The 19,000-nt window shown below is 33.9% G+C and overlaps 1 protein-coding gene across 1 annotated transcript; it reads left to right on the top strand.

Annotated features, from left to right (window-relative positions):
- Window positions 1–3,436: 3,436 nt before the first annotated feature.
- On the top strand, window positions 3,437–18,003 carry LOC142356182 (uncharacterized; the record flags this gene model as incomplete). The annotated part of the gene is made up of 4 exons (XM_075408142.1): window positions 3,437–3,558; window positions 9,564–9,720; window positions 15,463–15,738; window positions 17,860–18,003. Coding segments are annotated over 4 exons (699 nt in total), but the record flags the coding sequence as incomplete, so codon positions are not given.
- Between the last annotated feature and the right edge of the window lie 997 nt (window positions 18,004–19,000).

Genomic DNA, 19,000 nt, shown 5'->3' with positions numbered 1-19,000 from the left:
ATGAACGGTATCCATTGCCGTATGACACAACAGTCGCAACATAATTAGAACGGAATTCCCAAGCCTTTTCATTAAACATATCTGATGCAATTCAAAAAGCAAGATTTTTCTCAACCATTTTGAAGGTAACAACTTTCCCGTGTTGACTAATATAGCAAATTCCTGTTAATCACACAAGGACATAAACAATTCCTATTGGTTATACGAGGTTATTCAAATAGGTTAGTCGTGGTGATCATCCAAAAGTCATACTTAACTTTTTGGGAGTCACAAATTTGTTTAAATTTTTATTTTGGCAGATATTGCAAAAATTCAGATATTGCAAAGATCCACAAAGAAATCTAATAATTCTGTACAACATTTACGAATTTTTTGTTGACAAAAATTCTACCCAAAATTAAAGGTTACTTTGTCTGGCATAAAAACACACAATTTGCCACAAGATTTAGTCTTGCAACTTTAAGCTTACGTTGGGCTCACGGTTTTTCAATGTTTTTGTATGAGTTGTTTTGTGGATTGGCAAATGCTGACTGGTGATTGTTTCCAAATCATAGTAAAAAAAAGAAAAAAAAGATAAAAGATTTAAGATTTCCATATGATCACACTAGGATCATATATGATTTGCTTGATTCTTTGAAAGTATTTACTAGACACAACGTTATGGTTTGTACGATATCATATGATCATATGTGATTCTTTAATGGCTTAAAGAGTGTGCAACCCGGCTTAAAGAATGTGCAAAATGGGTCTCTGAGCCATTATCAAGCCTGATATTGTTTCAGAAGCAATCCCTTTGGAACCCAATTCAAACTACTACGAAATTAAATTCATCAATCAAGATCCAACAGCGAAAATTTTTATTTTCACAACAGTATACCAAAATGAATGCCTGAAGAACTACTTCCCATCTGATGTTTACGCTCAAATACAGGTTTGCGTTGAAGGAAACGTATTGCATGGTCTGGGCTCTTACAGAACTTCGGGGAAAATTTGGGACCCTACAAAAGTGGCCACTCTGGATTTAGATCATATGCAAAGAACAGGCAACTGTTTCTCCTTAAAATTTTTTCTTTCCTAAGTTGACAAATTGGTGGGATTTTGACGAAAATTGATCTGAGTACTACCAAATGTATACCATTCAGTCCTTATTCGGGGTTTTAAAATGCTGGAAATTCGTCACTATACATAGAAAGACCTCCCGTTCAAGGGTGTGAAGCTGCAGATTGGCAGGTATCTGGCATTTAAAACCCTGAAATTTTGGGTTCAAAGACATTTATGTTTTTTTTTTCACCTGAATCACAGAAATGTTTCTAACTCAGTGGATTTGTTGATTGCCTCTAAGACATAACGCAGACATTTTTTTCTATTCATGAAGGCAATTTGTGTCATTAAATGAGAAAGGTTACTCATGCAAAAATTATTCACACGTATTTAGTTTCAACAAAGCTTAACAACAAAAGAAAAAAAAATTACTTGGTTTTAGATAAAAAATTCAGATCATGGTTCATATTAGCAGGTTTGGTTTGTTAAGAAATAAACTTAGCTATACAGCGACTAAGAGAAGTAAAAAAGTAATGAAAAAGTGTTGATGTTCATTTGAAGATTTTCATGTAATTCGTAATAAAACTACATCTGTTCTTTTCGTGCATTCCAAATTTTGACCTAGAACAAGATAAAAGCTCTTGTTCGATGCAATGCAGGTAAAAATTGAATAGTATTTTAACAATCTGAAAATTACAGTTGGATTTTTTTATTTAGAAGCTCACAAATCAAATTTTTTGTCCGTACTTAACTCTAAGGCACTTTCAGTTCTGATTCCGAGGCTTGTTTAGATCACATTTCATTTCGCACAGAATAATTTTTAATTCAGAGCCAACTCAGAAATAAATCTAAATGTTCTTTAAATCAGAGAAAATGAGAGATAATTGAATCTGAATTTTGCTCTGATTTAGAAAAAATTGGAATCAGTGTCAATTTTGCTCTTAAATTTTTCTGATTCAAATTTGAAAACGAAAAGCTAAATGATAATTTTCTGATTATGTACCGTTACTCAATAAACGCCAAGCATATGCCACATTTTTGAAGTCAGGTTTTTTCGTAACTAGATTTCTTGAAATGTTTATCAACAGATGAATTTTGCGGCTCATTTGACATATGAAATACAAACTTAAGTAACAATAATTTTTAAATTTGCCTTGATAAAAAGCTAATTAATAGTAATTGTTTCCAAATCATAGTAAAAAAAAGAAAAAAAAGATAAAAGATTCAAGATTTCCAGATGATCACACTAGGATCATATATGATTTGCTTGATTCCATGAAAGTCTTTAATAGACAAAACGTTATGGTTTGTACGATATCATATGTGATTCTTTAATGGCTTAAAGAGTGTGCAAAATGGGTCTCTGAGCCACTATCAAGCATCATATTGTTTCAGAAGCAATCTCTTTGGAGCCCAATTTAAACTACTACGAAATTAAATTCATCGATCAAGATCCAACAGCGAAAAGTTTGATTTTCACAACGGTATACCAAATTCTTTGCTTGGATTACTTCAAGAACTAATTTGTTTCTCTTCAAATAATTTTAAGTTATAAAGGATCCAGTTTATTTCACTCATTTCTAAGATAATCCTCTGTCAAAACTAAGTACAATGAGCAAATTTAATTCGAATTTGTTTCAAAATGGAATTTATCCGCAAATTGATTCCCCGAAGAGGTTTTCTGGGTCTAGGTTGTAAAATAGTAACAATACTTTAAAACTATTTCTACACCATAAGTCAGCCTTTTCCACGGCATTAGTAACTCATTTCACCCTATATCAAATAGTTCGAGTTAGACCGAATGAAAGAAAGCGCAAGTTTGTGATTATCTTCGGAATTGTCCCATAAGATAATAATTTTGGATTAGAAAGACAATTAGAAGTTTTACGATTAACCATATTGTTCACAAGAACAATTATATCTTTACATTGGTCTAAAGAAATAACAAATAAAAATCGGGCAATTTAGTTTTAGGCTTAATTACACGCTGAAAACTGTGGAAATGGAATACAATTATCCGTGATCACTAGTTAAAACCTTTAAGTGGTTTATAAGACCTAATTAATTTATTTCCACGTTTAGGAAAACTATTTTCCACCGCGGAAAATGGTTACGCAAAGGGTAAAATGCTGACACAATATGTCACTAATTTCCACAAAAATTGAAGTTTGTTGATAGTCGCCTTTTAAAGCATTGACCATGTAATGTGAACCAATCGATTAAAAAGTGAATAATTGTCCATATGCTGCTATAAAATATACGAACAATCCAATTATGCAATTCTTTTTTGACAAATTTCATTTCAAACTTCGAGGTTGGTCTGTTTTCATATAAGATTTTGCTGAAAAAAGTAACTATTACAGATATGAGAGAAAAACAGTTTCTGGTGTATTAGGAATTGGAATGTACAGCTGGCAAGCACAAATTTACTTACGGACGTCTTCTTTTCCATACGATGGGATACGATTGACTACTGACGGAGTCCTGGAACTTTACCGAGACTATGGGGGTGACTATGTGAGTTTTTAAAATATATGGAAATATGATTTTTCACCCCAGCTTAGTGGGTGCATTTTGTTAGCACCCCCAGACGCACCTGCCATTTTTACACGTAATGATTTACTATGTAATGGCACGATCTCTGTAACGGGGGGAGCATAATATACTAGGGATCACAAACGGAAAAAATTCAGATTTCTCTATGATTTATTTACTTAACCGTTTGAAGGGAAAATTATTAATACCGGTGGCTAGAAAACTGAAGGTTGCAGGATTAAATCCAGTCAAAGAAAATGTTTTTTTTTCTCCATATCTTTTCTTTTTTTCTGATTATTCTCTCGTTCTCTATATCTCTTTCTCCTGTTTTTTATTTCATTTTGATTTCAATTTTGCTCCAGTTATTATGTGCATGTCCAATCATTCTGAGCATCAAATTTTCTTTCTTTTTCGTAATATTCACGGTTGCGTCAGGGAAAATCAGGCTCAGATATTTAAGCGCACTGAATAACATGCTGCAAACTAATTGCAATTATTTATTAAACTGTTCGTAAGCAACGAGCCTTTTTAGAGGCCTCTTTAAGATTTGTTTTTAAAAATTTTCGTAAGTTTGTGAATATTTTTTCATGAATTTTTGAGGTCCTTTTTATCTCTAGTGTCTCATTGAGAGAGGTTTTTAGATCTCTTTTTTTTTCTTTTCCTTTGTTCTTTATCCTTCTTTGTTCTCTATTTTCTTTGTTTCGTTTTCCACAAACTCTTATGTGTTTTTCATTAAAATTCAAAAAAATTGAATTGCATTGGGCGCTGTTTTTTTCTTTAAGATCTGTTCACACATTTTCATGATTTTTGAAGTCAAACTGGAGTAGGGATTTTGGTCACGCCGAAAAAGGAATTGGAGCAAAAAAGCGAGTGGTTTTGCGTTGAGAAAATTTTCACTCCAATTTTAAAGTAGAGTGAAAAATCAGTGTTTGAATAAAATTTGCTTTCTCGCAAGTGGTTTTTTGTCTGTATGAGACAATTTCACTTTAATTTTTACTAATTTTTTTGAATTTTCTTGATTGCATTTTTTCAAATGACTTTCCCAATCCAATCATAGTTCATTAAAATTGCTTTTAGTCAATGAAACCTGAATCGTAGGTCAGGACTTGTCCTGCTATTTTTTTTTAAGATCTGCTCACACATTTTCATGATTTTTGAAGTCACATTGGAGATATGATTTTGGTCACGCCGAAAAAGGAAGTGGAGCGAAAAAGCCAGTAGTTTTGCGGCGTGAAATTTTCACTCTAACTTGAAAGTAGGGTGAGAAAACGGTGTTTGAACAAAAACTCTCTTTCTCGCTAAGGGTTTATATTCACATGCGGCATTTTCATTTTGATTTTTATTGTTTTTCAATCTTTTGGATCGGATTTTTTATAATTTGTTTTTTAATCCACTCATAGTTCATTTTAGTCCTATTTTTTGTCTGAGCTAAATTTCCAATTCTCGCTGGTGGTTTTTTGTATACATGCGGCATTTTGTCTTTGACTTTTTGTTTTTTAGTTTAATTTTATTATAGGCTTTTTTTGCAAACACTCATAGTCCCTTCTGGGTCTAATTTTTTTGTTTAGTCAATGAAAATGCTTTGAATTGTGTGTTAGGGCTTGTCCTGCCATGTTTTTCCATCTTTCGTACTTTTTCATATCTTTCTTTCTATCTTTTTCATTTATTTTTTGCTTTTACAGTTTTTTTTCTTTCTTTTTCTTTCTTTCTTTCTTTCTTTCTTTCTTTTTTTCTTTCTTTCTTTCTTTCTTTCTTTGTTTGTTTCTTTTGTTTCTGCATTTTTCGTTCTCTTTTTGTTAATTTGTCGGGGTTTTTTGGATAATAAATGCAGGATAATGGATAACTAGCTTGGAAAATTTTGAAAAAACTCAATATTTTTTTCATAATTATGAGATTGAAGCGTTGAAATTAAGTGCTCAACTTATAAACTGTTGTCGTTTTTAAACGTATATTTCACAATATATTGGCGGTTCTAAGAATAAGCAGTACCATAGTTTAGCCCCGTTTTGAGCGTAGATTTTTTGATGTACATATTTTTGGCGTGCCTAAGCGTAGATCTTACCTTGTAACTTCTTACCTATGGTTAGTTTTTTTTTATAAATTTAGCGTTTCTACGCGTAGACCTTACATAAGTTTGTCATTTCTACGCGTTGTTCTTGCATAATTTCAACGCTTGAAATCTCTGTCTGTCGGAATTGAACGATTGAGCTCCTGTTTTATTGTTGTCTCTTCTACAACTGTACGTACCAACATACCTTATCTTTTTAAAAATGTTTATTATTTTTATCTTTCAGCTCTTATATTGCGTTGCGTATCCTACACGTGAATGGGATCATTGGATATGAGTAATTTCAAACAAGTTTTTACATTAAGTTAGCATTTCTACGCTTAAAAACTTAAAATAATTAGTATTTCTAGGGTTTGGTCTTGTATTGTTTTGTTATACTTCTTTTCAAAACAAAAGATTTTTTTAAGGAAATGTTGTTTTTAAGGAATTGCAGTTGATGTTTCTTAAACTGGACTCTAACAAACTGTATCTCATGTGATGATGCTTGCGCGGAATCTTTGGTTTTTGGAAGCGTAGATGTTACGTTACTTAAGCGTTTCCGTAAATCTTGCCAATGAACCGAAATATGAGAATGGATTTTTTTCAACAAAATAATTCAAAAATCTAAAATCTTTTCCTGTTGAAACAACTCATAAAATACATGACGGTTTTAATGAACGCTAGTTTATTGTTGATCTACGCTGAAAATCAATTGCTAAAGTTTTAGTAGGTCTGCCCTCTAAAACGCTAAATATATTAAGGTCTGCAATGAGAATCGCCAAAATTAATTAGGATGTAGGCTTTGAAATACCAGAAAAATCGGAGATATAAGCTTGGAAACGCCAAAATTATTACAAATCTATCTTTAGAAAATACAAATTTATTTAAGATCAAAGTCATGAAAGATCTCCGCTTGGAAACACTGAATTTTGTAAAGTCATTAACTAAAAATGGTGATGGTGTTTTACCTTCAACGCGTTTAGCGTAGGTCTTACATAACGTCAACAAATTCACCGCCAATCAAACATAATTTTGCGTTCTTTTTTGCTATGACATCTAACGTCAGGGTGTCATCAATGTCGGTTAAAATAGTGTGTGTATTTGACGCTAATGTTTGTTTGTGAGAGATTTTCTGTATTGTCTGCACTAGTTTTTTTTCGAGTTTTAATGCCTTGTTGCATGTCATCAATTACTTTTTTGCATGCCTCCAATTCAGAAGGAAGCCAATCGCAAGACGATTTTTCGATTTGGTTTTGTATCTTTCTCTGAGTTTTCCTGTTCCATCAGTTCTTAGAATAGAAAAAACTTCTTTTCTAGAGGCGCATTTTTTCCAATGTATAATTTTGAGTGTCAAATTCTGAAACAAGAAGTGCTGCACGTGAAAGAACAGCATTTATATTAGTCTGCTTATATCAGTGGAGAAAAGTAAGGGTTGGTTTTTTGTTTATTTCTCATTCTGGGAGAATCTGGGATGAGTGAGATCGAGAATTAATAGTTGTAAATAATTTTTAACTTCTAAAAGGGTCAATTGTGTTACAGTACAAACTTTTTGCGTTTCGGGCAGATTTTGGTATTTTCGAGATTATCAGTTAGATTGTTCCAGTAGTCTATTAAAAAAATTCTAGTCTGAAGCGTCGTCCAGTAGGGAAAGTTGAAAAGGGAATTTTTATGTTCGTCGGTAATTTTATGTTTAATTTAATCTTCTTTATGTTTTTTGTATGTTTTGTTAGTTTTCATTTGTATGTTTTGTGTGGCTGTCAAATAATTCAACAAATTGTTGATGGTACTTCTGTATAAGGAAAAAGCTCAGTTATTCGAGTCAGGATTTCGCTGAGAAGATACAAATTTTTCTTTTTTGTAAACAAAGGTTTGATTTCATAAATGCTCTTTGCTTTTCATATCTCTATTTAGAGTTAGATCTTTCAACACTATTTGTATTTCCTTGAGTGGGTTTGGAACAAAATTTTTGAGCTAAAAAATCAACTTCAAGTTTTGTTCGACTTTTCGATGAGAAAAATCTTATCTCATCATTTGTCTACTTTAACTCTAATACTGAAAAGCCGAGAGGAAGAAAAACATAGCGGAACAAACCTTTACTTTTCCTTAAGTTACTAATATTAATGGTTCTTGCTCATTTTGTAATTAGACCCACTACCAGAGCTTCTTTAGTCATTGATCAAGCATTGATCATGTATTGGTTTTGTATCTGTCTCGGAGTTTTGCTATTCTATCAGTTCTTAGAATTGAAAAAAATTCTTTTCTAGTTCGAGATCATTAAGGTCATTTACTTTGCATATATTTTTTTCGTCGTATAAAAGCCACCCGTTAAAACTACCTTTAAAAAGATGGCAGTTGCTAGTGCGAAGCTGAGTTACAGTCTCCTTAAATGCTTCTTTCAAAGTCTCTGATTTTTAAAGTACAGATGGAACCTGAATACAGTTGAGACAATGCCACAAATTATTTATTTACACTTTATTCAGGTCTTTTTTTGAAAAATTACAACGGGTTATTTTTTCATCAAATAAATTATATCATTTTTTGAATTATTTCTGGGCTCATATTCACCTTTTGAAAATTAGGAACCGATATTAAGATTGGCACACCATAGTTATTCCGACCGAAAAAAAAATTATTTAACAAAACTCAATTGTCAGAAATTTTGCTGAACAACAACAACAATACAACGCGTTGCCAATGAACTTTAAATGAGGAGAATAAATGACAAAAAATGCTTCCGTTTTGATGATTTTAAGCTGCCCATGGCGAAACCGGATGCATATCTTTCATGATAATTTAAGATTTCGGCTTAAAAATGTCTCTCTGGCTAAATCACGTGAAATGATATCTATCTTACTAGATCCTGAAAACCGAGGGGTATCTTGCAAGTCCTGGCAAGTGAAATGGTGATATTGCAAGTTCCTTACAAGTTCCTTTCGGCAATTCTCGACTCTCATTCGTCCTTAGTAACGCATGATCTTTCATTTTGCGCAGAAATTCACTAAACACAGTTTTTTGTGTTAAGAGATAAAATGAACAGAACTGCATTGACGATCTGCGATATGAACAACGAAGAATAACTTGAATTCAAGCTTTTAAGCATCAATTGGTACTGCTCCATACAAGTTGGTGAAAATTACTAAAACATTGCAACTATCATAAAATATGAAATTCTCATTCAAAGAATGTGATAGATAGATGTAAATTCTTCAGTCGGTTCTATTTTCTATTCAAACACCTAAGTTTTAGGTCTTAGTTCAAATTGTTGAACATAGGATGTTTCAATGGTTTAACAATCGTGTCAAGCCTATGCTCTTATTAATTTTTTTTTGCATTTAAGCTACCTCCTCCCCCCCCCCCCCTACCTCACCTCTTCGGGACTACAAATACTCTTCCACTTTCAGGAAGTGTTCTAGAAAATCTGAGAATCCGAACGAGTTTTTTCGCACCATGATTAGCCCTTGTTAAGAAACCCTTGTAAAGGTAACTGAAAAAATACAACGCCATTGGTTTTGATGCAAGATCAGACCTTGCAATATAGGCTTTCGGCTCTAAAGATGTCGCAAGATATCCATGTTCTTGCCAGATATTATAAATATTCTTTGCAAGAACGAGGGGTGAGAACCCGCCGTCTCGCCCGGAGAAAGTACACATTGAATTCTGATTTGACAACTTATGACAAAGAATTCTGATGAGGAGATTTTCAGTTCGAGAAAATGATTTGTATTTTGAGAGATTTAAGAGTCGTGAACAAAAATTAACCGCAAACTCCAAATAGACACAATTTTCAACAATTTTGATTCACTAACTCTATTCAAATTTCATGACTTTTAGCGGTAAAAGAAAATTAATCCGCTTATACTTTTAGTTCAGAATCCACATAATTGGTGCGGTTAAATTCAGCTAAATTAGTTTGCTTTCATTTGGTTAATTACATTTTCAGGGCACAATTACCCACCGTTTTTTGGTCAATCAAGCTGGCGTGAAATATCGAGCTGTAATGTTGGTTGCCGAGGCTTTTCAACCCAAATTGTACATCACAACAAGTGGATCTCCATGTGTATCTTTTGAAGCTGACAAAGAACAAGTCACTTTCCCAGGTGAGAACAAGGAAAACCCAATTTTTTAAATTCCTGACAAAGCGGAATGTGTGCAGCGTCCAGATATTTAAGTTATCTTTTCCGTTTGTCCCCTAAACTCCCCCCCCCCCCCCCCCCCCTCCCCCCTGAAACAACCTTCTGGGTGCAGATTAGTTGCAACACACGAACAGACGTGCCACAATTACACAATTTTTTTTATATAATCCTTACTCCATAACTTGGGCGACTTGTGTGCTGGAGGAAAGCGAACAGGTGGGTGGAAGATTGTAGCAGTGAAAATACTGAATGTGCACCTTTAGCCAATCAGAGACTGAGAAGACACTATTCTCTTTTATATAGAGAGAACTGAACTTACTATAGTCAGTCTTGTAGTTAGATACAACATGTGTATACCATTGACTCCGCTGCTTTTTTTCTATTCACCGTAATAATAGAAATTTACTCTCAGTGTTTTACCGAGTCGGTTGGTCTTCGATATATAATTCGATATATAGGTAAGTCTACTTCGCGCGCAGAAATAAGCACCCCTATCTCTTTATACTTTAAGGCTGTAAAAGAAGCCCTCTATGGGTCTGTCTTAACTGGTGCTACCAGTGAGTTAACAAACTCTAACCGTAAAGAGAACTCACACAAAACACCCTTTTCTCTATTGAGAAAGAATCTTAGAATTAGATTACATAGCTTTTTAATCTTTATATACTTAAAATTTAAGAAAAAGGGGAACACAACCTCAACAAAACAATTACTGTTAATATTTCAACAACGAAATAACCAAACTTGATCATCACATTGATCAACCCTCTTCTCACTTACCGACACACTCGGATGATTTACAATTAGCTGTACTAACACAACAGAACAAAATTATCATTATATATCCACAAAAATAAAATAAAATGGATTATCACATTGATCAACCTTCCTCTAATATAACCACACACTTGGATGAGTTAAAATTCGCAGTTCTTACACAATAAAACAGACACTTAACACGCGAAATCCTACCCTTCGAGGTTAAACACTATCAACACCAGGATGAGTTAAATATACTCTTAAATACAGCAAAACAGCTTAAATGTCAAAACTTCGCAGTAGAACAACAACTTTACATTTCTTTACCAGAAAAGGCATCACAGGTTTCACGAACCGCCTTCCTTTCTTATCAAGTTGAAATTTACGGAGCCCAACTCACAAAAGGTTCAATTCCTTTCATTGGTGATCCACTCACAAATAGATATATCTTATTAACATATGATACTCTATTTCACCCATTATCAGACACATTATTTGATTTCCTTCACGGACTGTCGTCTGAAATACAACCTTCAGACAGGGAAAGACTGTTTCGAAAATCTTCCTTCGAATTTCTTAAACGCCTGGCACCGGCACTAAACACTAATGCTTCACAATCTAGAAAAGAAAGCGTACACAAAATCGCTAGACAGGAAATAGAAGGATTCAGCCTACTTCTCAAAGTATATATAAGCTCTGTCAAAGATGCAGACTTAAGTGAAGATGAAATTTTTGATTCACTTACACTCCTATCTTGGTATTTACACAGATTTTGGAAAAGTCTGGTTAGACACATTTTTCCAGTCACCAAACTAATAGCAGAAACTTATCCACAAATAATCACTAAATTACCAGAAACACTCCATTATATATATGATTCAAACTGGTTTCCACAAAGCTTTGTAAACATTACAGAAATTCCATCGGAAACAATACAGAAACTATCTATTAGCCACCAAAACATAGAAATTATAAACTCTAATGCGGAAACACAACCATCTACTTGTACCAAAATCACAGAAAACAATAACACCTCGTTGGAAGTTTCGCCCATTGAAAAAATGGACTCAATAATTCACTCTCAACCATCAGAAAGTGGTATAAATGAAACTACAGGAACAAACATTAATTCAACACTTTTATATGACGGAACACTCTTCTCATCACATACGGTAAACACATTAATTGATCTCGAAGACAACGATCAAAACAATAACTCCACCACTAATACCACAGAAACTACAAACATTTATCAAAACCACCAACACAGAACTCAACTGAATTGACACAAAACTCAAGCCCATTAAACACAACTATACCACCATTACCAAATATAAATACACCTTTACCACGTCTAAACAGACAAAATGCTTGTAAATTTTAATACTGAACCTATCATTCTCAATAAATCAACTCAGCCCACACAAGGGGCTAACCAAAGTATACAATTCACTCCACAACAGTTAGTGAACATTGTTAGACAAATAAACTCATAGAACACACAACAAAGCACAAAGGCTCCGACTCCTTATTACATACAAGCAGCGTCTACACAAACTCCATCACCTGTAGTTCTCAGGAATACATAAATGATGTATCCCTACCTAGGTGGCTCGGTGCCAATACAACAATCTTTAAGACCATGCGATGGTACTGAACCCAACTATACAACAGAAGACTTTTCAAATGCTATCACATCAAATATGGTAATGACAGCAGGACCAGAGCAGACTCTATCAGCATTTCATGAAGCTTGGATCTTGAAACGAATTGCCATGGTTCAAACGGCCCTAATAGGACCAGCACAACAATGGTACTCACATTTACCACTAGATCATAAAAAGGACTGGCAAGCATTTTGCCGCGAACTTCAGAAAAGATTCGATAATCAACAATCACAAACAAAAGCGAAACTATTTTAAGAAAGCATAACACGTGCTTCTGGTGAACAAGTTAAAACACTTGCACTTAGAATAGAACAAATGACTCGAAAAGCATACGTTAATAATTCTCCAGATATGCAAAATGCACAAATGAATGACGCACTAGTCAAAGCACTCGATCCACAATTAGCTAGAATAGCACTAAAAAAGTTTGCAAATCATAAATCAACTGCATTGGAACCACAGCTTCCATTTGCACAACTTCTCGAAGAAATACACCAAGAGGACATTACAAGAACACACATTGATAGACACAAATTAAATACAAATTCCACCTTTTCACCCTCAATTAATAATCTATCACTTGAAATAGACAATCTCACAGTAAAAGATATACACACAATGGAACAAGATATTGCTCACGGAATAAATGTAGTACAAAACAAGTACTCAAACGATCCATATTTTAAAGGAAAACCACTCTTCTTGCAAAAAATGCTCACGTTCAGGACATAATATTTCTACTTGCCCTGAGAAAAGGTACACAAAACCACTAGACAAGCCAAATTTTCAAGAACAGAATTTTAAGCAAGCAATGAAAGGTAACCAAAACCCTGCTAACATACAAGTCACATCGAAAAATATGATAAGTAAACCACTACCATTTTCAAATCGTTCTCGCGGTAATAGCAGTGAACCACGCAATCATTCAAGACACAGAATTCCAAATAAACTCTCACAAATTAACCCAAAACCCTATTATGGGAATGGTAATTTCAAACCACCGAGTAGAAATGGTTCACCATACCCAAGACCTAATATTTAAAACAATTCACAATATAACTCTAGAACACAATCACCTACTATAATCGAGACAGAAATCGTTCACAACAACCGTTTTCACGAAATAGATTCGGTATCGTTAGAAACTATATTAATTCATTATTAGATCAAGACCCAACAGACAACACTGCGTCGAAAACTGAAAGCACAGACATTTCAAATGTCTCCGAGGAAACACTCCTCGAACAACAATTTAATGATTGACTTTTAGAATAAATCAAGATAAACAAGACGAATATTTTAATTGCCAAGAAGAATATAACACTCTCACAAAAGATTACAGTCTCTCCACCTCTTGTAGAAATAACGTATGGATATTGCCACTAACAATCTACACACAACAGATATTTGATCATAAGAGAACAATTTCTCCACCACTTTTGGAAATAGATTTCCTATTAGACTCTGGTGCAACGCTTAATATATTAAATACCGACACTTGAAATGAAATCAAAGAATATCACAAAATACAACAGAAAGCCTCAATATTTGTTCTCTCAGCAGCAAATAATTCTAAATTACAATCAAAAGGTAAAGTAAAATTTACACTTTACCCAGATGTAACAGAGTGTCGAAATCTCAAAAACACTTGGTTTACACTCACATTCCATGTATAAAACACAAAATTTAACATTCTAGGCACACCCTTCCTAGAAAAATATGTAGATTCAAAAAAATGTTCATCTCATACACTCGATATTGAACATAAAAAAGATATAAAATCACTCAAATTCTGCGATTCATCAATTAAACCATCCCCATATTATTCACGATTATTTCCAGTAAATGGAGACCACTCAATATATTTTACACCATCTGAACACCGTAATTTAACATATTCACTAACGGCATATGAATGTACAAACAAAGAGCGAACGGTACCATTCTTTATACATCTGACTTCTCATTTATACCACTCAATAAAAAGATGTTTCTCTCTATAATGGATATTAATAATCTCGAGTATCCTTATCAATCATTTATTCAAATTCTAATACAAAACCCTTTGTATCACCCATTAAAAAGGAATGATCGGATGCGCACAACAAGATGTTTCACTCAATGACTACCAGACCACAAAATATCGCGTAATTGAACTCACAGAAATCATGGATGCTTTTACCTTAAATTACCTCACCCAACGTACGTCAGAAACACTCTGTTTGAATCTTAGTGTACAACAAGAACGTGAATATAAATCACAACAGAAAAATTTCACTATACCCTTTGATATCTCAAAATTTGCCAAAGCTGATAAAGAATTTCTCACCGTGTTCAACTTCGATCACTCAAAGTTCACTCAACCACAATTTGAACAACTAGCACAACTTCTCACACAGTTTCACAAATGTTATGCAACTTCAAAATTTGATGCGGGAAAGATCAAAGTAGAATTAAATCTTCCTCTTAAAGTAACAGCTATCTTTAAAAAGCAAAGAGCTACTCGTATTCCACTCCAATTACAAGATAGAGAAAAACGCTTACTCGACATTTTGACCATTTTGATGTCATAGCACCCGTAAATACACTCCTTAACCACTGGAAGTATATTTATTAACCCAGTAATCATTCTCAAAAAAAGAGAATCTCTAAAAATTGTCTTAGATGCTCGTCAGTTAAACAAAATGATTGATGAAAAAAAATGTGATTGGCCTATAGAGCCAATTCACATCATCCTTACACGGATTGAAAGACCATTTTTCTGTATCGCTGACATGAACAGTGCATATATTCAAATGCCACTTGATAAACCATCACAAAGACTCACAAATTTTGAAATCGCTGGACAACAATACTGTTTTAAACGTTTATTCTATGGTATTTCTATTGGCCCAGCAGCTTTCTCATCTTTCATTAGCAGCATTTTCAAACCAGTAATCAGAAAACCACTAATCTCGTGAGTCATGGACACAGGCGGTAGTTTTTTTCCAGCTCGCAAATAACTCTTAATTTCAGTCAATGATAAAAGAGATGAATTTCTTCTCTACGGTCCCATTTATCCTGTTTTCGATATACTGTCCTATCGATCTTTGGTCCAGTCATTGTCACTGTCAATCGTAATTGTTCGTCGAGAATCGGTAAAATGCGGTTAAATAATTATTTTCACCGCATTCACCGCGACCACCGCATTTCTTACAAAAATTCACCGCATTCACGTCATTTCTTACAAAAAGTTACCAAAAAACCTCGACCCGGGTAACCATTGATATGGTGACTTTTTCAGGCAACATTGTGGAGGGTTCTTGCAACACTACTTTGGGTTCATACAAACTACCTGGACGGTTCCATCAGTCCCTTTCTCAGGTCGCAATTGGAAGGAGCTCTATTATTATCCATCCAGCACTCAAATGCGAACACCCAAATGTACGACCGACACCAGGGTACAAAACCACATATTCTGTTGCGTATAGCGATGGCAATGCCTGCTACGGTGTCGATTCTAGGATTTCAAACATTGGGGTGAACTCTGATTCCAATATAGGCAATGCTTGTGTTTATGGTTAGTATTACGGTCTGGTTTGTGAACAGGACTCACACATTTTCACATTTTCACAGCTTACAGTTTACTTGAAAATTTTGTTACAATATACGGTCTCGAAAGTAAAATAAAAAGGTATCAACTTTTAAAGGTTATGAAGAAGACAAGAATTAAGCGGGCTAATCAAATTTAGTTGAGATAGATGCTTATCAAAAACCCAACACTTTATAGCTTGTGGAAAAATCTTAGTTCCCGAGATGACCTTCCTTGGGAATCATATCCAAGAACCATATATGGTTCCATACAGGCCGTCCAAAAATTTCGTATGTGATCTTGCTATGGTTGCCAAGGTTTCCATATATTATCCTTATATGATATCCAAGAAGACGGTAAGCACATTCGTGCGTTTCTCCAACTCCCATACATGGCTTATACTGGAGCCTCACCTTCAAACGCTTTCCACGGTTTAAGACTTATTTGTAACGTATACAGTTCCTTCATGGTCCAAAAATGATTTATACATGTTTTATAAATCGGTTTTTACTTTTTTAAGGATTCCTACATTATTCTTTCATGATTTTTACATGGCTTATACTTGCTTAACACATCGTTCTAACGGTGTTCTCATATGGCTACTAAATGGTTCTTTATACTTTTATACGATGTCAAAAATTTCAATATAAAAAATTTGTCTCTTCTCAACGCCTATGAACTGTATAAGTAGCACTTTGAATTTCCCGCGTAATAAAGCAAAATACGGCAACGTGACTCCCGTTAAATTTTTTTAGTCCTGGATACGGCTGCCAAAATTTAAGATTGCTCAACTATATCATGTTTTTGCGTTTTTGAAGTGTCTAAGTACTCACAGATTGTTCACAACTGTTCTTATATTTCTCTTTTCCAATATTTCATTTTTATAGATTTAACACTTGATTTATGTATTTCTTATGTGAACGATAAATAATCTCCGTGCTACAAAAAATTCCAATTATTTTGAAATGGCCGCTTTTTAAAAACATCAGCACCCTGTACGGAGCCCTTATGCAGCTATAAGCTACCACAATCACTATTAAACGTGCAGTGAAAGTTTAAAATAATGTATCAAGAGGCATTATTTTTCTCTTATGTCTACTTCCAAAAGATCGCTTAGTCCTTCAAGCAGTTTTTTTCCAATAATTTAAATAATTTTGGAACTAAGTGGTTGCCAACCGCTGCTATAAGCATAAAAAAGTCCAAAATTAAACTAATTATAGACAAAAATGTTCTTTCTATTTTGTTCTTGTATTTAAGGAATTGCTCGTAGCAGAGAAGTTTTCTACAATTAAATGGAAAAAAAACAGCAACAATTTAAAAAATTACAGCTTTGCGTAATCATGAGTAGTGATATTCAGCAAGTGAAAGAAAAAGCCTACGAAGGTATTTTTTTCCAAAAATACTTTCAGTGGCAAAAAATCCAACCCAACTAAATGGAAAGCCAACAAAAACTAATATTAGAAATCTAGTAGTTGAAAGCACGCACTACTTGTTTTGTTAGAATTCATTTCCTACCATTTATAAGACAAATAAAAACGCGTGAGGGTGATTATTCGATCTTAATTAGATGAGAGAGAGCACAAATAAATTCAAACCGAAGTTTTACATCAACTAAGGGTTTTTTAAAAATCTTTTGCTCAATAAATTAAGAGCTTTTGTTTTTGTGGGGCTAATTATTCCAGGACTGAACAAACGTTCCAATATAACAGAATAGTTAAGACATGGAATAGTTAAGACATGTCAGACAGAGTCGCTTTAGCGTGATAAATAAATTCAAACCGAAGTTTTACATCAACCAAGGGTTTTTTAAAAATCTTTTGCTCAATAAATTAAGAGCTTTTGTTGTTGTGGGGCTAATTATCCCAGGAATGAACAAACGTTCCTATATAACAAAATAGGTAAGACATGGGCAAAAAATATCGTTTGGGTCCGGTCTAGGCATTATAATGCATTATTTATTGCCTTTAAACTAAAATGTAAAAATCCATCCAAACAATCTTATTGAATAAAAAATGCTAAATCTTTTTCCAGTTTTCTTTTACAACAGTTTTTGTACAACAATCTTTCTCAAACAATCCAATTCTTTCAATTTTTCTAATGATATTTCAGATACCCCTTGTGTCTTTGGACTGCTGGGTGGCGCAAGATTTGACTGGGACTTCTACGTGGACGGGTTTAAAGTGGAGGAGTTTATAAACGGTCCTTTTGATGATCCACTCTCTTGCTTCTTTTACATCGAACAGAACATACCAGGTACAATAGTCTAAATTTTTTTCATTTCGAACAACACAAATTGATAAATGAAAACCTTCACCGGCTTCGGAAAGTTTCAAAGCAAACAATAATAACCAATTTTTGGTTATGATATTTCCTGGTATATGTTTATTTTGTAGGCCAAAATGGTCAAAAACAAAAAAAAAAGGTCATTAAAAATGGTTGCCAAAAACATTTGTAGTTGAGACCAAAAGGTAATTTTGTAAAATCTCAAAGTTCATGCAATATTAGGGCAATGTTGAAAGATCTTGCTATCCAAAAAGCTGGCCATACCCGTCCATGTCTTGGGCCACGGACCTCATCCTGGGTACTTTGCTGGTCGATTTTGATCCCATTTGAGTGTTCTTAAAATATTCCAACACTATGGCATCGAAAAGCTGCGTGCAATCAAAGAATATAGAAAACCGCCCAAAAACCAAAATAAAGGGAAATTTTGGGTTCAAATAAGTTCTTTAGTAGCCAGTAAATACGCTGTAAGTTTTTAAAATATAGTAGACGGTTTGAGTTGCTTTTAAGCAAGATTCTTACAACATTGAAATAACTTTCATCCAGAGCTACGGCATTTTCGCTCTGAGGTTTACCCAAAATACTGTCTGTCTTCGTGATCTGTGTACAAAAATTGCGCCTAATTTTAAAATACAGAGTGGCCCCTCCGGTATCTCTTGCTTCTTATCTATGAAGAATTTGCCGAAAACCTTTTTTTAAAGCTGAGTTCTTGACACATCTGTTGTCTGATTTCAGTTAGAATTTATGCGAGATAGAACCTTAGAAACTCCATCACGTAAAAAACGTTGCATTCACCTTAAAATCTTACCTTTGCACTCAAAATTACCTTAGTCTACCAACATTTTGTAAAAACGTTTATCTAACCGGAGCGTATATCAAAATTTTACAAGAAGTTTCCTCATCCTTAGCTATATGATTTTTTTTCAAGAAGAAATAGTTTAACAGAAAAATCTTTTAAATATCAACAAGT

Source organism: Convolutriloba macropyga, unplaced genomic scaffold, assembly GCF_964194025.1.
Source record: "Convolutriloba macropyga unplaced genomic scaffold, txConMacr16.3 SCAFFOLD_3230, whole genome shotgun sequence".
NCBI classification, from domain to species: Eukaryota; Metazoa; Xenacoelomorpha; order Acoela; family Convolutidae; genus Convolutriloba; species Convolutriloba macropyga.
The sequence above is the reverse complement of the archived record's forward strand: the minus strand, read 5'-3'. Positions and strand labels throughout refer to the sequence as shown.